Source organism: Brassica rapa, chromosome A05 (genome assembly GCF_000309985.2).
Source record: "Brassica rapa cultivar Chiifu-401-42 chromosome A05, CAAS_Brap_v3.01, whole genome shotgun sequence".
In the NCBI taxonomy this organism is placed as follows: domain Eukaryota; kingdom Viridiplantae; phylum Streptophyta; class Magnoliopsida; order Brassicales; family Brassicaceae; genus Brassica; species Brassica rapa.
In genome coordinates this window covers 10,597,295-10,624,701 of record NC_024799.2, presented here as the reverse complement: position 1 = coordinate 10,624,701, position 27,407 = coordinate 10,597,295, and the positions used below count along the sequence as shown (strand labels likewise).

At 34.3% G+C, this 27,407-nt stretch overlaps 3 protein-coding genes, 1 long non-coding RNA gene, 1 other non-coding gene and 1 pseudogene across 5 annotated transcripts; 4 read left to right on the top strand and 2 right to left on the bottom strand.

Annotated features, from left to right (window-relative positions):
• Window positions 1–611: 611 nt before the first annotated feature.
• Window positions 612–3,352, bottom strand: LOC103868484. Its single transcript, XR_632917.2, has 2 exons — window positions 2,361–3,352; window positions 612–875 (listed from the first exon to the last, which is right to left on the bottom strand). It is a non-coding gene; the product is annotated as an uncharacterized LOC103868484 (long non-coding RNA).
• Window positions 3,353–7,872: 4,520 nt separating this feature from the next.
• Window positions 7,873–8,854, top strand: LOC103868482. Its single transcript, XM_009146571.3, has one exon. It carries the CDS (start codon window positions 8,214–8,216, stop codon window positions 8,571–8,573), a length of 360 nt encoding a protein of 119 aa, XP_009144819.1. The 5' UTR covers window positions 7,873–8,213; the 3' UTR covers window positions 8,574–8,854.
• A 5,650-nt stretch (window positions 8,855–14,504) lies between these two features.
• LOC103868481 (serine-threonine kinase receptor-associated protein) lies at window positions 14,505–17,140 on the top strand. Its single transcript, XM_009146570.3, has 7 exons — window positions 14,505–14,963; window positions 15,352–15,487; window positions 15,596–15,677; window positions 15,919–16,094; window positions 16,171–16,308; window positions 16,398–16,537; window positions 16,738–17,140. Exons 1-7 carry the CDS (start codon window positions 14,846–14,848, stop codon window positions 16,938–16,940), a joined length of 993 nt encoding a protein of 330 aa, XP_009144818.1. The 5' UTR covers window positions 14,505–14,845; the 3' UTR covers window positions 16,941–17,140.
• A 53-nt stretch (window positions 17,141–17,193) lies between these two features.
• On the top strand, window positions 17,194–18,868 carry LOC103868480 (probable histone H2A variant 3). The gene is made up of 2 exons (XM_009146569.2): window positions 17,194–17,464; window positions 18,369–18,868. The coding sequence occupies exons 1-2, from the start codon at window positions 17,354–17,356 to the stop codon at window positions 18,663–18,665; spliced, it is 408 nt and encodes a 135-aa protein (XP_009144817.1). The 5' UTR covers window positions 17,194–17,353; the 3' UTR covers window positions 18,666–18,868.
• A 2,672-nt stretch (window positions 18,869–21,540) lies between these two features.
• On the top strand, window positions 21,541–25,054 carry LOC103868479 (annotated as a pseudogene).
• Window positions 25,055–26,391: 1,337 nt separating this feature from the next.
• On the bottom strand, window positions 26,392–26,477 carry TRNAY-GUA. The gene is given in 2 exon segments: window positions 26,392–26,427; window positions 26,441–26,477. It is a non-coding gene; the product is annotated as a tRNA-Tyr (tRNA).
• Window positions 26,478–27,407: the final 930 nt, after the last annotated feature.

Genomic DNA, 27,407 nt, shown 5'->3' with positions numbered 1-27,407 from the left:
CTTTCTTTTCCCGAAAGTATTGGACTTTGTTGGAGAGACGATCAACAATATGCATGAACAATGACTTCTTCATTCTAAATCGTCATCGGAAGAAATTTTCAGGATACGTTGGAGTTTCACTGAAATAATCATCCCATAGACGAATATGCCCTTCTTCACGTTTTCTTTCGATATAAGATCATTTTTTTCTTTGTTTTCTTGTTTCTTCTTGATGACCAATGGTAAAATTCTCAAAGGTTTGATCAAAATATTGATCAAATGTATCATCAAGTGATTCTTCAAAAGTGTTTTGTGAAGAAGATGCCATATTTGTGATGAAATTTTTTTTTTCTTTTTGAATTAATAAGTGTTTGGTAAAAAAAGGGAATTTGATTTAGCTTTGAACTTGGTTGGGTAAGAAGGGGAAAAATGACTTAGTGATTTGGCGTTTGATCTTGGTTTGGTAAGAAGAGAGAAAATGAATTTGTGATTTGGCGTTTGATTTTCGTTTGGTAAGAAGAGGGAAAATGACTTAGTGATTTGGCGTTTGATCTTGGTTTTGGTTTGGTAAGAAGAGAAAAAATGAGTTTGTGATTTGTTTGTTCAGAAAGTTCAATATAAAGAATGAGAGATAGAAGGTTGAATAGGAGTTACTACTTGATGAAAAAAAGACTACATGAGAGGGTGACATACAATAATAATACAAGACATGTGACACAAGAGTTCAGTCTTTACACATTACAGTACAAGTCCGTGATACAAGAGTTCAGTAAATACAACACAAGACACTACACTACACGACTTCACTCGTTTCAGTACACTGCCAAGTCCATGACTCTCTTCAGTACACTGCCAAGACCGTGACTCGCTTCAACTCCCAATGCTACACTCGCATCCTAAACAAGAACAACAATGACATTAGAACATTACAACATTAACTCTAAAGAGACAAGAACATTAACTCTAAAGATAACTCAACAAGAACAAGAGAACTTGAAACAATTTATATCATCAATAACCAGACCATTACAACAACATCAAGTAGAACAATACATACCGAGACTTAAGCTTAAGAACTAGACCCGGAACAAGAACAATAAAATCCGAGAGTAAAAATTAAGAACTAAACAGGGAACAAGAAGTAGAACAAGACCTAATTAGACAGCAACAACTCATTAGTTAACTTCTTCTCCAGAGCTTCTTCATAATCAGCAAGAGGTTCTTGTTTTGCAATGAGACTGTCCAGAAGCTTCATCTTCGATAGCTTTTCCTTTATAACCAAATCCTCTTGCTTGATTTTCCACAAACTCAGCCACCTCTTTCCCCTCAACCATCGGTTTCTTCCCACGGGCTTTTGCTGCCTTAACACCCGTGGGACGAGTGGTTCCTTCATCAGCTACAGAACTTGCGGTTTCTTTAGCTTAAGAGCATGCTGCATGTGAACCGTCCTCAAACTTCTTCCTTTTCGAACCTCCTTGAGAGCAAGCCGAAGAAACACCACACCACTTCTGATCATTTCTAAGCACTTTCCAAGCATGTTCTGGTGTGAACTTCTTTTTGTGGTTGTTGAAAAAGATTTTGTGGGCATGTTTGAGAACATCAGTCTCGTTTTGCCCACTGGTTTTCTCACGGGTTGCTGCTTCAAACGCTCCACAAAACTTGGAAACTAAGTCGTTGATCTTGTGCCATCTTTGCTTACAGTGTGATGCCTCTCTTATGTCACACTCGGCAATCTTAGGACTAGTCGAGTAGTAGGCTGCTATCCTTTTCCATATTGCAACAGACCTTTGTTCATTCCCTACAATAGGGTCTTTGCTGGTGTTTAACCAAGAGCTGGTGAGGACTATGTCATCTATTGGAGTCCACGTGCGTCATTCTTTACGCTCCACATGACTGTGTGGTTCGAAGTTTGAACCTTCAGTTGCTTGCGTGCCAAATAAAGGAATATGAGAGGATTCTAAACCACTATCTTGTTGATTATGAAGAAGATCAACAAAATTTAAATTCAGATATATATTGGAATCCATATCTGAATATGTCTAAGAAGAGAGATGGAAGAAGGAATATAAAGGGAAACGAGTTTGATAGATAAAGAGAGAAGAAAGACTATGTTTAATAGAAGAGAGAAAGCGTTTAACGCTTTCATCACACCCACAACCACATGGACTTGACATTTAGATAACTCATTTATCTAACATTGATTGCTATCTACCTCATTAATCACACTTCAACATTTAACTATTGGTTTTATATGTATCTAACTCATTTCAATTCTTTCAAGACAGTTCACTGCTATCTAACTCATTGCTATCTAACCAGATTCACAATCAAAACAATTCAATTCAGATTCACAATCAATTCTCAGTTCAAAGTTATCTAACCTGAAATTGCCAGTGTCTCTTCATCCGTCCACAACACATACCTCTTCTTTGAAGAACCTTCTTGTCTCTTTAACTGTCCATCTGAAAAGGAAACACGAGAAACAGAATCAACACTAAAACGATGCAGACACAAGAAAGATTAAGAAACAAATACTGATTGATATATTGATATATTGATCGACAGAGAAGAATCATAAACAAAGACATTAACATCAACAATCACAACAACGATAAAGAAACAAATACAGAGACATCATCTCTTGAATCATGATACATAAACAAACACAAGTACTGATCGACTTAGACAAAGACAGAGACAAAACCAAACAACAGAACTGATTGATATATTGATCGACACAGACATCATCTCTTGAATCAGGAGAGACAAACAAAGTGATCGATTTAACACAACACACAAATCAATTTAACAAGAATGCACTATCACAAGAATGATTAACAAACAAAGACAGAGACATAAACAAACAAAGACAGAGACATCATCTCTTCAATCAGGAGACATAAAAAACACAAGAGACGCATGCAACACAAGACACGAATCAATTTAACAACGAATGATTCATACATAAGAGGAAAAAAAACTTAGCTTTTTCTTTCGGTTTGAATTTGTCGAGGATAGCCACGGGCCGAAGAGAGAGAGGTGGAGCGATTCTTGATTTAGGTGAGCCGTCATGGAGAGCGAGAGATACGCGGAGTCGTCGAGGAGAGCGACAGGGAGGCGGAATCGTCGAGGAGAGCGAGGGAGACGCAGAGTCGTTAACGAGAGAGAGAGAGAGAGAGAGAGAGAGAGAGAGAGAGAGAGAGAGAGAGAGAGAGAGAGAGACGGCGATTCAACCGATAGAGACTCCAGCTGATGCCGTCGACGAGACGGAGATATCATCGTTGCAGAGAGATCACCGTTTCGCCTCAGAGTCGCCTCGAGAGAAAGAGAGAAGACGAGGCGTTGTGAGAGAGAGTGATGTTGAATAAATGACACGTGCCGCGAAACCCCCGTCTTTTGCGCGTCTTCATTAAGCAACGCCTCTTTCTTAATTAACTATTTTTAAATCTAAACACTCTAAATACGTTGCCTAAGACACCATGATAATGGTGCTCTTATGATAATGGTGCTCTTATGTCCTTATTGCGGAGATCCAACATATTATTCCTTCTATTGATGAATAAAATTATTCTACTACAAAGTAGTTCTATTGGAAGTTGTTGAAAGATCCAAATTATGGCCAGCTTTCAAGTTTTAAAATAACTCCCTTAGAAAATCTTGGAGGAAGTTAAAAAGCCATTAACAATGATAGATGCTTTCTCATTGCTTAAAGTGTCTCTACAACTCAATTCAGTTTGCTAAAAAAAAACTCACTTCAGTTAGTTTTATGTGGAGTAAAGAGGGATCAAATGCTGGGATGGACCAGAAGGGCACCAAAAAAGTCTGGAATAGACCCCTTTTATTTTTATTTTTTTAATGAATTAAAAATAAATTAAAATTAAGCAGAAAATACCATAAAACCTAAAACTTCAACATATTTACATATCCAGCCAGTGGACCCACCCATTTCCCATTAACCCGACCGACCCATGTTTTAATAAACCTAAATCCCCAATTTCTTTTGTCCCCAGTTTCTTTGTCTTCAATGTAACCAACGAAACCTACGAACTAAAATCACGATCTCCCTCTATCTCCCATCACTAATCAAACTCGACAACAATCATCTTGAATCTCATATATTTCTTCAATTTCGTGTCACTCTTTGAGAAACTATGTCTCCAAAGAAGAAAAACAAGGAAGAAACCCAACCCAGTTCTTCTTCTTCTCCATTTTTTTCACCATAAAACAAAATCAAAAAATTTCTTCAATCATCCACTAATTTTTTTCTTTTTTTTTTATCTCAAATCGATCAATCCACAGTTATATTTAATCAATTATATCTTATCTAGAATCAAATTTCATCTTTCCATATGATATTCAAGATAATGAAGAACGAAAAGTATTACTAGTACAACTAGTAAACCTCAAACTAGTACAACTAGTATAACTCAAACTAGTACAACTAGTACAACTCGAATTAATACAACTAGTACATATTGAGTATCTCCTATACATATTTGAGAAATGATTTTCTTATGTGTCATCACCATATTTATTCTCACTAAAAAAAGATGACATGACTTTGAGAAAATTATAAAATGGCATCGCTTAATTATGAGATGTATAATTTTCTTTATTGATTGTTTTCAGCATATGAAAATGCTAGAAAAGAGAATGATGTAGAACCAATAAGACATATTGGTCTAATCTCTTCTGCTTGCATGTCAAATATATGAATAGTATATTTTTAATAATATTTGATTTGAAATTGTTACGTTTATAAGTTATACTAGTTGTACGATTTTTGAAAAAAAATCATCTTCATCTTTTTAGTCTCGAGGCACAAAAGCTGGATGCGGAGCCAGAAAATTCTTCAACCATTGCTCTAAAGACGCGAATCACCGGAAAGAAGAAACAGATTGGGTTTGATGTATGATTTTTTTTTGCAAGTAATTGTTTTAATTGTGATGTATTAATACAATTGTTATCTACAATTGTAAAATTTTAGTTTGTTTATCAAGATAATAATAGCTATTAGAAGAAAACAAAATTGCAAAAAATAATACAAATAATCAGTAAAGGTATTAATTAAGAATTAACTACCAAAATAAATCATTTTAATCAATTTTTTTTTTAAAATTACATTTAATTAGAAAAGATATAAATCAGCAATTCTAAATGATACATATTTTTGAATAAATTCTTAAAATTGATACTAATTTTGTGTAAAATGAAATGATGCAAATAATTTATATATTTACATCAATTATTAAATAAATTGATGTAAATTATTTGCATCACCAATTATTTTAGTACAACCGATACAACTAAAGCAACATAATAACATATAGTTCAACCACAGTGTTTAAAACATGATACATATTTAAAATTTGATGCACAATACAAGATGAAATAACATAGTTGTACTAGTATTTGCGTTGTACCGGTTTGTACAGAGTTGTACTAGTTTGTCAGTTGTACCGGTTTGTACATAGTTGTATTTTGGCATTGAAATCGAAAAAACTAGTTGTACCACATAAAATTTAAACTTACCTCAGTTGTACCACTTCTTTATGTGTACATGCCTTTGCCCCAATAAAATAAAATCATCAATTTTGTTAAAATACATTTCATGTATGTTTTTCCAAAAATTATGTGGACAAAGAAGTTAACAAACCTTAAAAGTCTAAGGTAGATCATGCAAACTTATGAGATAGTGTGAAAACTGCAAAAAAAAAAAATATATCACAAATAAAAGGAACCTATCTAAATACTTACCAATTTAGCCAGCTAATTGTTTTTTTCTTATGGAATATCGGATGGAATATTTCAATTTTAGAATCTGAATAGTTGTACTAGTTATATCAGTATCACTACTCTGGTAAATAAGACATAGTTGGACTAGTTATACCAGTATCACTTGTATTGTTTGATACATATGCAAAAGTTGTATCAGTTGTACCATAAACAAAAACGATTTATTCTATAATATCATGTTTCATACTTTAACAACATTATATTAAATCTTAGAATCTTACTCAAACGTTAATATACATATTATGTGACTAAACTGAAACATAAAAAATTAGAAAAATAAAAAAAGACAGAGAAGAGTGAGAGAAAAAGAGAGGGAGAGAGTATACACTTACCAAACGATTTTAGAACCAACGACGACGCACATGTGCTGTTTCAGGGCATCATAAGCTGTAGAAAGACCTTAAGAAACATATGTAAAGGTTTGTGGATGAAAAGTTGAAGAAGAGATCTTTGGTTGGTGAATGTAATGAATTTTCGTGGTGGTTGAATATGGTTGAGGGTGAAATGAAGAAGAAGAAGAAGAAGAGTGATTAAAGTTTATGTGGGACCCAGCCGAGAGAGAAGAAGCTAGATGATGAAATCCAATGGCTAAGATTAAAACATACTCATATGATCTAATGGCTAAGGAATAAGATTCATTAATGGCATTGTTGTAAATATTTCATCTTTAAAAATCCGACGGTTCACATTATAACGTGAATGATTTTGATCTAATGGTTGATATTGAGCTTTCATTAAGGGTAAAATCATAATTTACACTCACTTGTCCCATAAGAGATTAGTTTTGGTGGTTGTAGATTTTTTTTTGGTCCTTTGTCACATAAGAGATTAAAGTCCAGTAAAGAGGCAGTGGTGAAATATCTATTTTTTATGGTAAGTTTAAATTTCTCTTGCTGGTTAGCCAAAAGAGGTCAGTAGTGAATTATCTAGTAATGTTTTCAAAGGGGTTTTTGGATTTAAAAATATACAAAAGAGACGAAAAGCAGAAAAATAAGATAAGAGCCCAACAAACTAATAAAAACTAAAAGCTCAATCAAAACCCATGTGTCTATATTTTTATAAAAATGGCCCAATAAGCAGAATAATCAAAGAAGAAATGTCAAAAACCGGCAAATAAACCAGAAACCAGAACAGTTCTGAGTTCTTTGACGTCTTTGTTTGTACTTTTTTTTTTTCCATCTATTATTATTTTATTAATGGGTCAAGCCCAAACAACCCAAGAAACATTAAACATAAAACTAAAAGCCCAGAACAAAAGGCAAACTTAACATGGACCTTAAGCCCAAACCACAGACCATGCGGTGCCTCACAATCCCACGCGTCCAGAAATTCGCGAGGCCACCCACGTGTCGAAACTCACCCATGAACGAGACACGCGTCATCCAAACACCACATCGTAACCCAATCTACGAGGCTCACATCGGAGGAGACAAAAAATGGACACGTGTTTCACCGGATAACACCGGAACCAGAACCACCGCGCCCACCTTCGTCGCCTACACTCTTTGTAATGGAGAGATCGATCGAGACTGTCCCGAGATCTCATCCAGAGCCAGTTAAACCACCACCGACGGCTTTAAAGCCACAACCATGTCTTCTTTCTTCACCGTTCTTTTCCAAAAATATAAACGCCGGATGAAACCGGCACGGAGCCAGCCGTCGACACCAAAGGATAAGAGACGACGCCGGAGTCAGAAGCCGGCAAACGACACTGAAGGAGCCATCGTTTCCGGAAGGAAAAACCGATCACAGAACCAAACTCATCTCATCTCTAATCTTTGGATTTATGATTTGAAAGGAGATTGAGATCGAGAGAGTTTTCTCTCTCTAACAGAAGAGAGAGAGTGTTTCGGTTCCCCGTTAATTTCAAATTCTTTGTTTGTACTCTTAAAGACTCAAACAGCTCTTTAACGTCGTAAATAAATCAAAAGTTTTTAAGAAAGGTGCAGATCGAAGACACGGCGATTTGACGGTAAAAAAGCGTTCAACGCGTTTAGACTGATCCCATCTCAGATCACTTCGTTTTTAATCTGTCTTTTAGTATATTTTTATGTAGTCTACGTTTTGATTGCATAAAACCAAACGGCTCTTTCACGTCATTTAAATAATAAAAAATGTTTTTTTACAGAAAAGTACAGATGAAGACACTGCAAATTGACGATTTAAAAAACGTTCCACGCGGCAAGACTTATCCATCCCCGAGGTCACAATCAACTACGTCGGCGTCCACCCAAAATCTCCGTGGATAGCTGAATAAAAGCATATCTAACGTACGAGATCCTCTTTCAAATCGCATCGTAGCAGATCATTTACATCAAATTTATTACATTATATAATTCGAAACCATAAAAGATCTATTTATCCATCTTCATCTTGCTTTCTTTCCTTAAATCATCTAAATCTTCACGTTACTTCTTTATCTGCATTTCAACTTAACCATGGCTTCGATTGTCTGCAGTTCCGCTCCTTTCACGATCCGAGCATCTTCCGGATCCGGATCCATGAAAAACCCGGATCCAAACCGCAAGAAACCTGTTTCTTGGTGGGCTCCTCTCTTCGGCATACCCTCCGAGCCGGATTACCTCAACATCGAAACCTCCTCCTCCGTGGCTCCGGAATCGAACGGGTCGGGTCAGGATCCGGGTCAAAAGCTTCGTCGTCGCGGGTGTCTCACGGAGGAGAAAGCTAAGGAGTTGAGGAAGAAAATCGCAGAAGCTTCCACGTTCCACGAAGTTATGTATCATTCAGCGATTGCGTCTCGGCTCGCTTCTGATATCTCGGGTCGGATCAAGGAGTAAAACGAATCCGGGTCGCTGTTTTTCGGATCTGGAGATCAATTTGTCGAATCCAAATGTTTCCTCTTTTAGTTGTCGTGTTTTTTGTAGGTTTCTAGCGGACCATCTTCTGTCGGTGCTTGTTTTTCATTAGAACCGTTGGATTGGGTATTGTCTTTTGTGTTGTGTTGTATTGTCTTGTTCTTAAGAACCGTTGGATGTTTGGTTAATTAATTAGTTACCGTTAAGTTAACGGCGTTAACCTATGTTCAATTTTCTTTTAACTGTAACAAACCGTTTGATCTCTCTCACTTGTTAATTAGCTCTTTCAAAAGCCATCACTAAAAACTAAATCTAAGTGATGATCTTGAAGCAATAGTCTAAACTTCATTGCCAGAACACGGGAGTTAAACGGTAGGTCGATCGCACGTGCAAAAGTTCAAATTAAAGTATGATAAATGTAATGTATCTCTCGTTGCAATCACCAAGTTGATCACCATTAACAATGAACTTCATCATCTAGATATTGACACCCTTGGGTGTTCTTTTACCAGAGATTCCATGTCTTGGGCATTTATAAGAGCATGACATTAATGGTCTCTTTTTGGAGTTTCTTGTTTCTCCACCTTGTCTCAAGATTCTTTTATCTTGACGTCATGTAGAGTAATGAAGATCCTTTCAAGCGAAAGCGTAAGGAAGCGCAGAAACAATATTTTTTTAAAATATTAGGAAACGGGTACGTGTTGGAAGCGTATATCCATATATAAATAAATAAAAATATATATATGTAAATTTTTTAGAAAATTAGGACTAAAAATTATATGATTTAAATTTGAAATAAAACATTTATTCATTTATAATAATTTTGAAATGATTTTATATTAAAACTGTAAAAATACACATAAATTATGTTTACAAAAAGTATTATATTAATTATTTTTAATCTTCATAAATAATTGACACAATATGTTTCAATATGTGCTGTATCTTTAATAAAAAAATCTCAATGCATAAAGATAATTTATAGTATTATTTTTGATATTTGTATATTTATAACTCAATATTCATTACTATTAATTTGTTTTATTTTATATAGATTAAAACTATGGTTTTATATTTTATTGATATACATTGTATTTGTTTTTTTAAACGGAAGCGTGATTCCAAAACGGAATCATAAGCTTCCAACAAGTTTTTAAAAAGAATATTTTAGATATGTTTTGGAAGCGAGATTCCGCAAGCTTCCACAAGGTTCCGATTCTGATTCCGATTCCGAAGCGGGAAGCGGACGTCCGATGAAGCTGTTGGAACTATTTTTTGAACATTATGAATAATGTATTCATATGTCAAAAAAGAAGTTTTATTTGAATGAGAAATGGAGGTCTAATGTGTGTGATTTGAGAAACTTATATAAAGTAGCAAATACACACATTGGATATTTGAACTTGGATTTGGGTTTTTTCATTTGTTAGTTGGACTTCATGTTCATTGACTTAATCTTATAAACCAAATATATGTTGATCTTTTATATTGATAAAATATAAAAAAGAAATCCATTTTAAAGTATATTATTTTGTTTGAATTGGTCAAAACAATAATAATTTTATTCTTTAATTTCTTGGTCAAAATGTGGAATAAATTCACATAATAATGACAAGAATTAAAAACTTCATTAGTGCACCATGGAGGTTTCATTTTTGTGTTGAAAAATGAAACTTGTGCTTCTCATTATTTTTCTATATAAAGGCTTGTGAGCCATTTAGAAAATAAACACATTCATACAATCAAGAAACTTTTCTCCCACTCAGAATAGTTATGCTAGTATTTTTTTTTATTTTGAGTCTGAGAGTACATCACAGAAATAAGTTCGATAGATTCTGTTTTTCGGTGATGGTAAACAGAAACAATGCTGCAGTTGTATCTTGGGAATCTGAGCGCCATAAAACCGTCACACTACGGGGCGTTTAAAGATTTAAGGAAAGAGATTAACTATCTCGACTCTACAATTATTCTTTATTTTTATATTTTTGTATTGAAATTTTAGTTTATGTTCTTATTATTCTTTACAAATATCAGTTGTCCTATGATAGTAAAATAAGGTTCCTACACTCTTAAATCTTTAAATATTGTTTATGCTTTTGCACTAACAATACTGATATTTGTTGAAAGTTTTTTCTAAGAACAGGTTATATGAAATCATGAATTAAATCATTCTTGGAACCGGGAAATGCAAGATGATGGAAATCATTTTTTCATCAGAATTATCGTTTATTTATTATTATAGTTTTCAGTCAATTGTTTCTTTTGTTGAGCAGGTGTTAATCATTCTAACAATCAAACTGGAAAACAAATGCAGGATTTGTTGAGCTATTTTATTGCAGTTTTTAATAGAATAAAAAAAACTGTTGATTTAATTTTGATTTTGGTTTGACATGTTCAAAGCACTGATTTGGTTTCCATTGTTTTAACTCTTAAAACGTTTTCTGGAAGAAGAAAAAATGCATACATTTTTTTAAAATTACTACCTCATAAAGGTGTTTAAATAAAACGTTACTAGTCACAGTGTGTGTAGCTTTGACTTCTTTGATTTAATTATCAAGATTAACGTTTTTTGTTTCATTGTTACAGTTTTTCTCCTTAAGGTGTAATTAATTATTAAATACATGTGTGACCAATGAGAAAATAAAAAGAAATTCAAGTTTCAAGTATGGATGGAACAACATTTTGATCTTTAAGAGATCAAGTTGTATAGATGGAAATGGTTGTGAGTCGACGCCCCAAATTAAGTTTGGGAGAGGTCTGCCACATATAAATCATTTGCCATAGAAAATAAAAATGTTTGTTGATATTGATCAAAAACATTTATATTTCATCAATGCTTAAATGCAAGTTACAAGAAGATTGACCATGCAAAAACATGAGAATTTTTAGACCAATGTGACTGAAACTGACATGTGTATTGTCGTTTCTAAAGTCAATATGGTTGAGAATAATCATATAAAATTGTGTGGTTTGATGGCAAAAATAATATCTTGTAATGATATGTATATTTGCTAAAAAGGTGTTTGGAAAAGATCCAAAACATACAAGTTAGATTTATTAACTTGAGAGAACTATGAAAATAGTTCTATGTAAAATGTGAATTTCTAAGAATGAAACACATTTTTCAAGAAAAATTGTAATAATTTTTGAAATTGTTTTTAATTCATTTAAATCTAAAGGAGTTGTAGATTAATTTTCTAAACTCTTAAGAGATGTTAAATGTAATTATGTATATTTTGACTTATCTCAAGAAATGTGGGGGAAGCTTTGCTTACCATATAAAGTTATTGGCAAGAGGCCAAATAAACTTAGTGATAGTTATCACAATATAATTTTTTTTTAAAAGAAAAAAAAACTAGTGTCATTCACTGAGTTTTGTGTATAATGGTTAATTGTATCTTTAAAAAAAGATGACGAAAAAAATCATTAGACAATTGATCTCGACTAATCTCAAGTGATTATGTTCATTATGATGACAACCTAGGATCCTTATACTAAAGGTGTGTCATGAGATCAAGTTGTTATATCATCTAAAGGAATGGGTAGCCTGTGAATTAAGATGAGGTTTGGCGGTAACTCTACCTAACTGACTGGAGATCCCAAGAAATAGGTTCAAGGAGACAACTAAGTCAAACTAAATCTGCCCAAAGCACTGTAAGACTTCGGTCTATACCCAGTTCCTATGATGATTAAACAGTGCTACATGTAAGGAATATAGGATAAGCATTAGCTTTTAATGATTTGTGTCCATTGTTTTGAGATATGAATGGAGTAGTACATGATACTCCTCTAAACAAAACTAATGGCAAATCACCTGGTGAGTGTGAAATGGGGCCGTTTCTAGGAGAATGAAGGAAAGGCTATATTCTCCAAGTTCACTCATGATTAACCAAGACTGTTCACGGCCAAAATGAACACAATAGAGAACCTAGTTCTGTGAGAGAATGAAGCTGTGTTATGGCTATTGTCTAGGTTTACACCAAAGCCCGGGAGGTTCAAGACATCATGGCCACCTCCTGGCCGAGTAAATCCGATAGCTATTAACAATGACTGGTTCAAGGCTGAAAAATTGCTACCAACTCATCATGCAGTGGATTTTTCGTTTGTACTCTCAAAAGTCCTTAGTTAGGTCTTGTCGAGTCTTGTCTAGGAAGTTGAGTCTTGTCTAGTATCTAGAGTCATTTCTATTCATGTGGGGATTGTTGGAACTATTTTTTGAACATTATGAATAATGTATTCATATGTTAAAAATAAAGTTTTATTTGAATGAGAAATGGAGGTCCAATGTGTGTGATTTGAGAAACTTATACAAAGTAGCAAATACACTCATTGAATATTTGAACTTGGATTTGAGTTTTGATATGTTAGTTGGACTTCATGTTCATTAACTTAAATCAAATATATGTTGATCTTTTATATTGATAAAATATAAAAAAGAAATCCATTTTAAAGTATATTATTTTGTTTGAATTGGTCAAACAATAATCATTTTACTCTTTAATTTCTTGGTCAAAATGTGAAATAAATTCACATAATAATGACAAGAATTAAAAACTTCATTAGTGCACCATGGAGGTTTCATTTTTGTGTTGAAAAATAAAACTTGTGCTTCTCATTATTTTCTATATAAAGGCTTGTGAGCCATTTAGAAAAACACACATTCATACAACCAAGAAACATTTTCTCCCACTCAGAATAGTTATGCTAGTATTTTTTTTATATTTTGAGTCTGAGAGTACATCACAGAAATAGGTTCGATAGATTCTGTTTTTTCGGTGATGGTAAACAGAAGCAATTAAATAGGTTCGATAGATTCTGTTTTTTCGGTGATGGTAAACAGAAATAATGCTGCAGTTGTATCTTGGGAATCTGAGCGCCATAAAACCGTCACACTACGGGGCGTTTAAAGATTTAAGGAAAGAGATTAACTATCTCGACTCTGCAATTCTTCTTTATTTTTATATTTTGGTATTGAAATTTTAGTTTATGTTCTTATTATTCTTTACAAATATCAGTTGTCCTATGGTAGTAAAATAAGGTTTCTACAGAAGTTTCCGTGCAACGTAGTTTATAAGAGCATGACATTAATGGTCTCTTTTTGGAGTTTCTTGTTTATCCACCTTGTCTCAAGATTCTTTTATCTTGACGTCATGTAGAGTAATGAAGATCCTTTGATTACGGAGAAGCTCATCTCAGGTCAGGCTGTCCTGTTCTTGAAGATCTGACTGTGTATAGGGATTTTGATGATAATGCACCAGTATTTTGATGTTAATGCACCACTTCTACGTGTGAGATCTCAGATTCTTAAAATGATTTATATTGGTTTATAAGTCAGATTAATGTAAAGTTTGTTGCTTTTAATCTCAGTCTCATCTGCCAAGTTAGTAGTAATGTCAGGAAGATATTTGGGCATTTTTAATCTGTAGAAATTTTGTCAAAGGACTTTTCTTTCTTCTCTTTAATCCAATGAGCTTATTCTTGGCGCCAATGTTGAGTCAGTTTCAACCTTTCATGTATTTTATTTGAAGTATTCTGTTAGCTACTTATGACTTTATTCATCCATGTAATGACACTCTTTTATGTTTTATGTACTAGTTTTTGATCACCCTTCTGTTTATGTTCTCTTCATAATCAAGTCTCACATTGAAATGCGTGGATTGCTCAAGGACATTAATGTTTTACATTTTTGAGAGTGTGTGTGTGGTTTATGTTGTGCACTGTTTCGTAAAGTCAATCGGATGTAAATTTTTTAAAGGTAAAACTCTTCTTAACTAAAGCCAGATAAAAATGAATTCTTTTTGAGAAGGGGATACATGTAAATCTAAAAAATATAGGGTGACTAATGTAAGACTTGCAAAAATATAGGTAGTAATTTAAAATAATCATGTGTACAAGTTCTTCTCTCCCCCAAATCCCTAAAAACAAGTAAAGCATCTCCCTACTACTTCTCTCTTCTTCTTCTTCTGTCTGTAAAATTGTCGGGAAGCAGCATTCAACTATAGCTGCAGATTTCTCTTTTTCAATTGCAAATTCGATCGAAGTCAATTAGATTCGGGATTTTTCTCCCAATATATTTGTAGAAAACTAGAAAAAAAAGTTTGACCCTTTTGATTTTTCTTTTAAGCGTAGTTCGTGTTTGAATCGCTTGAATTAGAAAAAACCCTATTCTTCAATCTGAAAGGATTTGAAAGTTCTTCTTAGGGCTTGGTTTGGTTTTGTTTCTTCCACTGTCGTGTGTTGGATTATATTATAAAATGGATAAGAAGAAGGTTGCCGTTCCACTTGTCTGCCATGGCCATTCAAGACCTGTTGTTGATTTGTTCTACAGTCCCATTACCCCTGATGGTTTCTTCCTCATCAGTGCCAGTAAAGGTAACTTCTTTAGATCTTGTTCATCACAGTTGGAATAGTTTATGAGATTCCGACTGAAACCTACAACTATAAAGTGTGTCTCTTTAATTACAAGAACTGGTTTAGATGCTCTGTTTGGTGGAGTTTAAGAATGGATTAGCTTTGTGGGTTCGATCTACTGAACAAATCCTATTCTATGCACTATCTGCCTACCTATTGTGATGTTAACATGATAATATACCGATTGAAACCGACAAGTATAAATTGCGACTCTTTTTTATTACAAGAACTGCTTCAGATGTTCTGTTTGGTGGGTTTTATAAATAGATTAGCAGCTTTAAATAACTCATATTAGTTTGCATTTTATGTATGAATATCTGAGAACAATCATGTCTTTATGTGCGCTTAGATTCACATCCAATGTTGAGAAACGGGGAGACTGGAGATTGGATTGGTACCTTTGAAGGTCATAAAGGTGCAGTGTGGAGTTCTTGCCTCGACAACAATGCTCTACGTGCTGCTTCTGCATCTGCTGATTTTTCAGCGTACGTTTTTTGTATTTGTTTTGGGTTCCATTAATCATGTTGTTTTCTGATGTATGTACCAACTTGGCCTAGAGCTTAATTATCTGGTTGTGGTACTTATTCGTTCAGGAAACTTTGGGATGCGTTAACGGGTGATGTGCTTCATTCTTTTGAGCACAAGCATATCGTTCGAGCCTGTGCCTTCTCAGAGGTTCGTTTCAAGTACTATATGCAATTTTGAGTTTTTCTTAATAGACATAAGCTTTTGAATGACCTGTTGTTTGTAAATATGGTATGAAAACAGCTTTAATCTAGCATTTAATGTACGTAACTTCAAATTGAACGCTTTGAGGATTTGGTTACCTACTAGATTGGACTATGCCTAAACCTTGTTGTTTGTGGATTGGTTCTGTATTGTTCATAATAATTGAATGCTATGCGTCCACTACTAGGATACCAAATTGCTGATTACTGGAGGATTTGAGAAGATACTCCGTGTTTTTGACTTGAACCGGTTGGATGCAGCGCCTACCGAAGTCGATAAATCTCCTGGATCTATCAGAACTCTCACATGGCTTCACAGTGACCAAACAATATTGAGTTCTTGCACTGATATTGGTGGCGTGAGGTATGAAGTATATGGAAATAAGAAAGCCACAGCTAAATACACAAGGCATGATTTGATTAACTTTGGTGTTATGCAGGTTATGGGATGTTAGGAGTGGGAAGATTGTGCAGACACTGGAGACTAAGTCTCCTGTCACGAGTGCTGAAGTGAGCCAAGATGGACGGTACATTACTACTGCCGATGGGTCAAGTGTTAAATTCTGGGACGCTAACCAGTAAGCTTCTCATTCCATGAAGATAATTATGTATATACATATTTTTAATCACCTTTTGTAACAATCCCTCCATCTTTGTCTGTCTCTAGTTTTGGACTAGTGAAGAGCTATGACATGCCATGCAATGTCGAGTCTGCATCGCTGGAGCCCAAGTCTGGTGAGAAGTTTGTAGCTGGTGGTGAGGATATGTGGGTGCGAGTGTTTGATTTCTACACCGGCGAGGAGATTGGTGAGTGACTCTCATAACATTTTACACGATCATATTAGAAAGCTAGTTATAGGATTGTCTTAAAGCATGGTTCTCTGCCATATTTGTTAATAAGTGGCACAGAGATAGAGATTCATTGATTGAATAAGCAAAGTAGCTTTGATAAGGAGGATTTTTGGTTTTTGATTGTTCCTTCCTTGCATCTTTTGTCTGGCACTTAGGGTGCAACAAGGGGCATCATGGGCCGGTACACTGCGTGAGGTTTTCACCAACGGGTGAGTCCTACGCCTCGGGATCAGAAGACGGAACCATCAGGATCTGGCAAACGACACCAAATCATAGCGTGGATGAAGTTGCTAAGAAGATTGAAGGCTTTCACATCAACAAAGAAGGAAAAACCGCAGATAAACTTTCTGATGCTTAGCAGGAGAGAAAGTCTTTGTCGTAGTTCTTCTTGATTTGCTATGTTTTGTGTGTTTGTGTTTCCTGACTGGACTATACACAAGAAAAAGAAAAAAAAAGACACGAGGACCTTTCTTTATCTTTTAGTTTTCTGGCGACCTTTTTCGTTATTTATATAAAACATTGGGACTACTTGTGCAATTTATGATATAACGTTACTTATGATTGGGCTTGGGCCTAGGCTTTTAAGATGTAATTAAGGTCGGCGTGGTGGGGCAAAATCGTCAACGGGTCTATCATAAACCGTCATTCTCGATCTATTTCGTTTATCGACTCGCGAGCTTCTTCGTCTCTCCCTCTTCTGGTGCGATCTATCTCTATCTCTCTCTCTCTCTCTCTCTATCTGCGCGCGGGTGTGAGACTTTTGGCGGGAAAATGTCGGGGAAAGGAGCGAAAGGATTGATAATGGGGAAACCTAGCGGTAGCGAGAAGGACAAGGACAAGAAGAAACAACCCATCACCCGTTCTGCTCGAGCTGGTCTTCAGGTAAACTCCTCGATTCTTATAAGTGGCGGATCGATTAGATTATTAGCTAGATTTTGATTAGCTGATTGATATGGACCACTTCGATCTCTTGATTTGCTTTGTGTTTTGTTCGCATCGCCATAGGACTAGTCTTTGTCGTTGTACTCGAGTGTATTTCAACAACAATTAAAAAATAATAAAAGAAGAGCTAACTTTTGTGTCGTTGACCATCTTTTGGTGTTGAAGCTTGTTAGGTTTCTCATTGGTGGGTTCTAGCAATGCAGATTTGAGTTTTATTTTTTCATATAAGATTAGTCGTGGCTATGTTATTTGAGGGTACTTTAAGGTCGTAACAGCAACAACAACAACAACGCTAATTTTATAACTTTCTTTGCGTGAGGTTTACTCATTACTGGGTTCTTCAAACTGTATAGACTCTTTCTAATGATCTTGTTCCACTGTTGTGGCTAATTTTGTGCAGTTTATGGTTGATATTGACCGTCTTGATCCCTTGATTTGCACTGTGTTTCGCTCTCGTTGCCATAGGTTTTTGCGTTGTCTTTCCTCTTGTTAGCAGCTCTTAGCTCTCTTGTGTCTTTGTTGTGCTACTTGAGAGTTTTTTTTTTTTTATGGTGTTAAGGCTTGTGAAGTGTCTCATTGATAGGTTTTATCTATGGATATTTGATTTTTTCATGACTTCTCATGGTTATGCTACTTGAGAGTAGTCTAAGGTTCGTTACATCAACAAAACCGCTAATTTTGATTCATCAATGTGTGTTTTCTTGAACCTTCTTTTTGTGAGGTTTTCTCATTAGTGGTTTCCTTTAAACTGTTTGATGTTGTGGCTTTCAGATTATTAAGACGCTACCATACTTTCTAATGATCTTGTTGCATTGTTGTGGCTAATTTGTTCCTTTTTGCGCAGTTCCCTGTAGGAAGGGTGCATCGACTGTTGAAGACTAGGTCCACTGCTCACGGAAGGGTTGGAGCAACTGCAGCTGTTTACACTGCAGCGATATTGGAGTATCTGACCGCAGAAGTTTTGGAGCTGGCTGGTAACGCGAGCAAGGACCTCAAGGTGAAACGTATCTCCCCCAGGCACTTGCAGCTTGCGATTCGCGGAGATGAAGAGCTAGATACTCTCATCAAAGGAACTATAGCTGGTGGTGGTGTCATCCCTCACATCCACAAGTCTCTCATCAACAAATCCGCCAAGGAATAGATTCTTACCACTCTTTGTTTCTCTGTTTCCTAAGTATTTCGAGAGAGAGTCTGTGTTTCATAAAGAAGACGCTAGAGTGCTCTTTTGTAGGAGTCGTTTGTTATTGTTCCATCAGCGTACTGTGTTAGAGACGCTTGTTGATTTATCTATCTTTATGCATATGTATTCGATGATTATCTAAACCCCATTTCTGACTTACCTTCTGGTTTGTTCTTACCAAAGTTGCATATCATCGTTGTTGAAGCTTGAAAAAGCAAATCTGTGGTTAGAGAGAGTGGAAACTAAGCTAAGAGGATGTGAGTACTTACTGAACTGGTGAGTTTAGAAGCCAGAACTTGTGAGGATTTCAAAGGAAAAACAAGAGCATCCTCAGCACCAGGAAGATCTCCCATGGATCTTAACAGACTTGATGTGACTTGTGGTGAACGGATAATCTCATCCGATAATATGACAGGTTTGTATATATTTGTTTAATACAAAAATAATTAAATATTTTATTGACAGTTTGATGTAAGCACAATTTTTTTTTATATTAAAACTATCTCGTGGCGGATTGAGCGCATCAGCTGAAATTTCAGAAATGGTATGGCCTATCGAAGATAGTTCAGGCTGTTTCTTGCGGACGGCTTCTCCTGGCAAATTCTGCCTGCTCTTGTTGTTGGTTTTGTGGGTTTTCATGATTACTGTCTTCTCTTAAATTCTTGAAACTCTTTTTCGCGAGTTCTTGTGTTGCTGTACCTGCAAGAATCACACTATTTAAGAAAAAAACGGCATTATAAATCAAAGAGAGAAAACTTAAAAGATAAGTGTCAATAGTACACAGTGTCTACTGAATTGTATTTCATTTCATTGTACATATTAAAAATACATCCCCGAAATAAGAGAACATGGAAAGAAGCAAGATTTATCAGAGAATGGCACTTATTCAAACACTAATTTGACATGTACTCAAACTGGGAGACAAATTTAAATTTAAATAGACCAATAGTTACTTCAAGTTAAACACAAGTTCTGAAACAGACTAAACATAACATGCACACAAACTAAAAATTAATATTAAATTAATATTTAACACAAATCAATACTATTAAATCAGGATCATGACCAATTGATTGAAGTTTAGTCCAACAATAACTATCTTTATATATATATATATTTTATAACCATTTATTTGATTCCAAATTAATTGGAACCCACTTCTTCCTATCAGACTACAAAACTGTCTTACAACCTTTTAATATTAGAATCAAGTTTTGCATTTTACTCAACTTTCTAACAACTGCACCTGAATAATCATATTATATTCACTATTCATATTATATATTTATAAAATATTAATTCCAATTTGAATAACAAAATCAAATTATATAAGTAAATTTAACAAAAGGTAATTCTCTCAAATAGTCATTTTTAAGTTTTTGTCATAAAAATATTCTTCAAGAAAGAAAATGATCAAATAGCTCTTTTTTGTTTTGAAATTTTAATATCTATATTTTATTTTTAAAAGTTTGAAACTCTATCCCCAAAATCACACCCTTTAACTCTAAACCCTAAGTCTAGATTAGTTAACCCTAGAACCGGTCCTAAAATTTGAATGGCCGGATGCAAGAGAAAAAAATGTGGCCACTTTTTAAAGGAAAAAAAAAACAGAAAGAAAAAATAGAAACTAGAAATGCGGCCACTGGTTGTCAAACCCGTGTTCTGATGTAAATGTGGACATGAGTTTACCACTAGACTAAAGAAAATATATGAAATATGTGGCCGAATTTAATTACTAAATACACGGCCGCAAGCGGGTGCTTCGTGCAAGGGTCGGTACTGGTTAATCCTAGGGTAAAAATGCATTTTTAATAAAACATATTTTGTTCTCAATTGGTGAATATGATTTCGGAACCAGAAGAATGACCAGCTTTTGCAGATTATTTGGAAGTTTACAAGACCCTGACGGAGAGTTTCACACGATCAGAAATAATCCATGTTCCACGAACGCTTAACACTATGGCGGATAGTCTAGCCCGTAAAGCTAGGATGCAACCGTCTTATGTTGTTCATATGGATGCAGATCACCCAGTTTGATTTACAGAGTCAATATGAGTCTGTAAAAGTCGATGACAAAAAAAAAATTTTGGTCATTTTTTCATTGACGGCTATTTTTGTGACAGAAACTTTAAAAGAGCTATCCTAGGGAATTTCTCTTTTAACAAATTGTATCAAAAAGTTTTAAAGCATAAAAATTATTTTAATACAAAATGGGTTATAAGATAAATATTTTATTTTAATATCCCCCTATATATTAAAAGAGAAGTCACTTAAGTGAGATCTGGTGACGTGTCGTTCATAGGTGAAGTTTCAAAAAAATTGTTATAATTTGATTGGTCGATTTTTTTTAATTTTTATTTATTTAAATTAGTTCTAAAAATTTAAGGTAAGTCTAAAAATATTTAACATCACTTGCCATATAATCTTAAGAATATTACAAATAACAATTTATGGCAACTAATTCTCGAAATTATAGAAAGATTAATAATGTTTTATTTATTACTTTTAATATTTATAAACTATAAAATATAATGAACGAATTTTTATATAAGATAATTATAATAGTTTTATACTCTACTTGATGAATTGTATTCGAATATAATTATATAATAACTATTTTAAATATTACAAAATCCAAAAATGTTTATTAATATGATTTTTAAATTATTTATCGTTGTTTACAGAATAAATTTATCAGAATTTTAAAATTATTTATATAATGTTATAAATTATTTGTAAAAATATAAATTCTACTATATATTGATTGAAAAGTCACATAAGTGATTTTTTATTATGTGTTGATCATAAATGAACTCTTCAAATTGTTAGAATTTGATTGACCGATGATTTTTAATTTTATTTATTATAATTATATCTAAAAGGAAAGGATAATTCAATTACCACTTTCCAAATAATCTACATAATATTAGAAATAATTATTTATGGTAACTAATTGTTGAAACTATAAAAGAGTAATAATGTGATCAATTTTTTATATATTTATAAATTACATAAAATTTTAACAGTTTCTCTTTTGCAGTTTCTCTTTTGTGAGATATATCTACCCACACATCTCTTTTGCAGTTTCTCTTCCGTGAGATATATCAGTTTCTCTTTTGCAGTTTTGCACAATCAACATGTGGAATCTAATGGGACAGTGCTTTCAATAGACTGGAAAAATGTTGGTGCTAAGAAAATCGAGAGCACTCTTCATGATGATTTGGCGCTCAAGACATGAGAAATATGATCTTATATGATGTGTGAGTTTTACCTTAATCTAGACATAACTCGAAGCCTTGGTCTTAAGGTCTGGTTTCTCTACTTTATGGACTTAAGGTACTTTGTATTTTCCATAACTCATATTGTTTATACGAAACACTGAAATTTTTAATCTAAACGTTCTAATGTATTCTTTCATATGAACATAGTATACATATCAATATATAACATCAAATCTTTCATATTAACCACATACATGTAACATAAGTATTATATAGTTGTAAACATGTAATTATCAATTTAATATTAATGCTAATGTCCGCACATGCGTGCGGGCGGTCCACCTAGTATTATATTAAAACAACATCAAGACCTATTGATATAATTGTGGTACAATTATTTTAATACAATTATTAAAACTTCTTATTAATCATATAAGAAACATTATACAAAGAAAAACAAAAATATTAATAAAACACAGAAATATAAAAATTAAATTTCTAAAAAAATAAAAAAATAAAAAATATACCCACCCTTTTAAGAGCGGATCAAAATCTAGTGTTTAATTAATATTCCATATATATATACTCACTTGTAGGCACCAACCAAATTTCCGGAAAACAACCCAAAACGATGTCGTCTGAGGCAGAGACAGAGGCAGACTCATACTAAATATGTGTGGGGTCAAAAAGAATTAACTGTGACACTGCAGGGTTTTGAACCTTGGTTATGAGGGGCCAGTCACTATATTTTACCAACTCTGGTACTGAATTTTTAACAATTTCTTATAAGAAAACAACTTATTATCATATTTTTGTGGTGTCAAGTGACTCCACTAGCTATAATGTGGGTCCACCCCTGGATGGAGATCCCAGTGAGTTCATCTCTGACAAAGAACTTCTGGGAGACATTCTGGAAGAAGAGTACTACACTTCGCAAGTTGTACGTAACAGAAAATCCTACTTCGAAACACCCAAGGACAAGCTCTTCACTCAGAGTTTTCTTCCCTTAGAAGGTGAAATCAAAGGCACTGTGTACTGTTACAGGGGCGGACGAACATGTACGTCTAAGGGCAGTGCGGTGCCACAGTATGAAAAAAGAAACTTTCGCTTATGGCAGCAAAATATTTTTTAAATTGAGGATCATCTATTATTATTTATTAATTTACGCTTCGGACAACCAAAAATGCTTGCACGGCTCTGTCTAAGGGGTCACGTGCCCCCTACTAATTTTTGTTTTTTCTTGTATAATCTATGTAAATTTTACTGAAATGTTCTTATTTGGGTGAATAATTATGAAAAGTGCCCCCAGTTAAACAAAGGTTTGGTTGTTTTTAATAGTGTGCCTCCGATTGAACTTGTTTTTGGATCCGCCCCTGGGTGTACATGTCTCACGGCTACGGTTCCAACACAAGCTGGATGTTTCAGAAGATCTGCATGAGCTTCTCCACTTGGGGTTATGCTGTTTTCACCGCCAATCTTCTCGGTCACGGCCGCTCCGACGGAATCCGCTGCTACATGGGTTCGTTTCTTTCATTTTTTGTTTTTGTAGCATTATGCAAAACAGGGTATTGGGTTTTGGTTCGGTTTTGATATGCTTTGGTTCCCTATATAGGAATATTAGGACAGTTATGAATTCAGTCCAGTTTCAGTTCAATTATTTTCGTTTTTGGGTGGTTTAAGATAACAAACTTGAAAATCAACTAATATTTGAGAAATTTTTGAAACAAATTAGGTATAAGTTCGGTTCTAGCTTTCAAATATTTTTGGATACTTTCTGTAAAAATGTCAGATAATTCAGGTTTTTTTTATTAAATATCTTTAGTTACACATATAAAATAACGAAGAATTTTAGATAATTTTAAATATTTTAAACAAAAATATTAAGATAATTTATTCTTTCGGATAATTTAAATAATATTTTCTGGTATTTTTGTTCTCTAGGATAGTTCGCTTTATAAATAATAATAATTTAGAGTGTTTATTAATTTAAAAATTATATATTTATTTTTAGTATATAAACTAAGATATAAGAACCATTCAGATATTTGTAAACATCAGTTAAACTGTTACAATTTTCGGGTTGATTTTTGGTTTTTTGTTTAAACGCCCAAGGCTAGTCAAAACAGAGAGATTACTTGAGATTCATGTCTCGCTGTAAATTAGGGTTTTAGGAGGAAGAACTGAATGTATTTCTTTGTTTTCTTCCTCAGGTGATATGAAGAAAGTTCCAGCAACATCATTGTCTTTCTTTAAGCATGCTCGTTGCAGTGATCCGTTCCGTATATGCATCTCCCTGCTTTTCTCTTTGGTGAGTCCATGGGGGTCTTGCTATACTTCTCATGTACTTTCAGTCTGACCCTGATACTTGGACCGTTTTGATATTCTCGGCTCCTCTATTTGTTATCCCGGAGGATATGAAACCGAGCAAGCCTCACCTTTTGGCTGATACTTGGACTGCAATGCTGGATAATAAAATGGTTGGCAAGGCAATCCATCACCCAGAAAAGCTCAAAATCATTGCATCTAACCCGCAAAGGTAACAAAACAAAATTTGGTTGAGTCAACCAAGCCGATTGTGCAAAGTCTAATACAACATTCTAATTAGCCTCCAAATTTTAAAGAGCTAATATGCATAATATTATGGCCTAACAATTTAATTTTATTAAAGTTACTTTAAAATTGTTTTTGGCCCCTTAAATTTATCGGACGACCATGTTAATAATATAATCAGGGTGTATCATATGGTCTCTCTTACAAGTTGGAAATCAGTGCTCTTTAAACCAATATTTTGAAGAAAAAGTCTGGATGTTGTTGCTTTACAGATACACCGGGAAGCCTAGAGTGAGAACAATGAGGGAGATACTAAGGAAGACCCAATACGTGCAAGATAATTTTGGGAGAGTGATTATTCCGCTAATGACGGTGCACGGGACATATGATGGAGTAACATGCCCTTCATCGTCAACGCTACTATACGAAAAGGCATCGCGCACTGATAAGACATTGAAGCTTTATGATGGGATGTACCATTCCCTGATTCAAGGAGAGCCTGAAGAGAACGCTGCGACCGTGTTGAAGGATATGAGAGAGTGGATCGATGAAAGGGTAAAGAGATATTGATCTAAGTAAAGCCGCTTGAAACCTACATTTGTGAAGAGAAGTGTACATTGATATCATGATCTATACTTATGTTTGTTTGTATTTCGTCCAAGAACATGACTTTGTGAACACGTTGGCTAACTGCAGATGTATTATCATTAAAAAATGTCTTTGGTCACGACAAGTAAAAAGCTACAAACCTTGTAACTGAACGTCCCAAAGACAGTGATGAAACTAATACATGTGTAAAGGATCAGTTTTGGCATTTCCTTTGGAATTTTTCAGTTTGAGTCATGATGAGATGACGAAAAAGCCTTTGGAGTTTTGCCGTTTTCCATCATCGCTCATCAACAGCACACTCATAAACTTCTATGCAACCAAGAAAAAGCCGTGACGCCAAGTCGACTCTCAAAGCGTATTGTGGAATCTAAAAAGCATCTATACAAACAAAGATTGATGATCAATGCGATAATATTTTACAAATCTGAATCCGTTGATCAAAATGATAATGTTTAAAAAATTGGAATGTTATCTGATTAGTTCTCTACGTACAAAGTTTCATTTAGTATAATCAGTTCAGATTTTTATAAATTTATTTGAACCAATCAAACTGTTCTCTAAGTATATTACAACAAGAAGAGTGCGAAATTACGGTTTTTCTACATTACAAGGATTTTTAAAAAAAGTGTCGCCAGGGACCATAGATATATAGTGAGACCTAAAATGACGATAAATGTTATTTAAGAATCAAGTGGTCTTCAAAACCTTACATAAGAACACATAGAGAGAGAGACATCTAAAACAGGACAAGTTTCTAAAAGGAGAAACAATGTTTAGCTTGGAAACCACTCTTGCTCTTCATCTGCCGGTCATCGATTTCGCAAGTCCAAACCTAAAACCAAGAACTATTTGAATGGGACTCGGTGAGAGGCGATGTTCGAAGAGCTCTAGAAGAGTATGGATGCTTCGAGGCCTCATTCTATAACTTCCCAGTCAAACATCGAAAGGATGTTTCTAAGGAGGTTTTCCAGCTACTTTTAGAGACCAAACAGAGAGTTGTGTCAAAGAGAAAATAGAGAGGATGTGTGTGTCAGATTCCAACGTTACTTCTGTAGGAAGTCATGGGCGTTGACTTTGCAGAAAAAAATGAAGATAAAGTCAACGAGTTTACTCATAAGCTTTGGCCCCAAGGAAACGAAAGTTTCATGTACTTCTGAATGGTCGGGTTCTTATGGGTAATGAGGATGGGAACGAACACAAGATTCTCCGCTGGGTTGTTCTCTTTATTACACCGTGTATGCCGCTTTCAAAGGAGAGCAACACGCCGTTTCTCAAACCATAACGTCTTTTGAAAATAAAAAAATAAATCCGACCTGCCGGAATCGAACCAGCGACCTAAAGATTTGCTGTCACAGACTACAGTCTTCCGCTCTACCAACTGAGCTAAGGTCGGATGTTAAAGTTTCAGTTCACCAATCACTTATATTGTTTACATATCTAATTCGTTTATCAATTAAGTTTATGAAAACTCATTGATTACCAACCATGTTTGATTAATGATTTTATATATAAAAATAAAAATACTTATGTGTTTTCCTCCAGTTATATATAGTGTTTTAAGAACTGAACATTTTATGGGCATAATATAAGTGATCTGCTTCTATCATCATTCAAAAGCTAAGGGAGAAGAAATTTCTATTACTTTCAGGTTTGATGAGTGAGTATTTTTGTGACGTAGATAAAATCATTTTGATGAAATAAATAGCTTAATTAATTTTTTGCATATACCACAAATCATGATGTAATAATTCACCACATTTTGAAGAACGCAACATTTTCGTTGCACCTAAAATCGTTATCCATGTTAGTGTGAGCCACACATGACTCCACACTCGTCTAGGTCCGGCTCTGCCACCTAACCGTATGTGCCTAATTGGCCTTTCATGCATGTTTCCTCGGCCCGAGCCTCATTCAGTGTACGCATGCCCGAGTCTGAGGACATACGAACGAAACATTAGTATGAGGTCCCCAAACTTGTGGGTCCCACAATTAAAAAAACAAATATATAAAATTATCATTTTGCATATTTTATACATTATATTTACAGATTTTATGTAAAAAAAAAACAAATAAATCAATTAAGTTAACATATCAATTTAAGTAAAAAGGTATTATAATATGTTATTCTCAAAACAATTATGTATGTATCATAGTAAATATTTTTTTTTATAATTTTTTGATTTTATGTTTTGATATTCAATTTTTTTTAGTTTTGTATAGGGCCCCGGAAATCTCAAGACCAGCTCTGAATGTACGGATGATGTATTAATTTTTTAAGGCTCGAAAGGATGGTATTTTTAACGTCTACAACAAACATTCACAC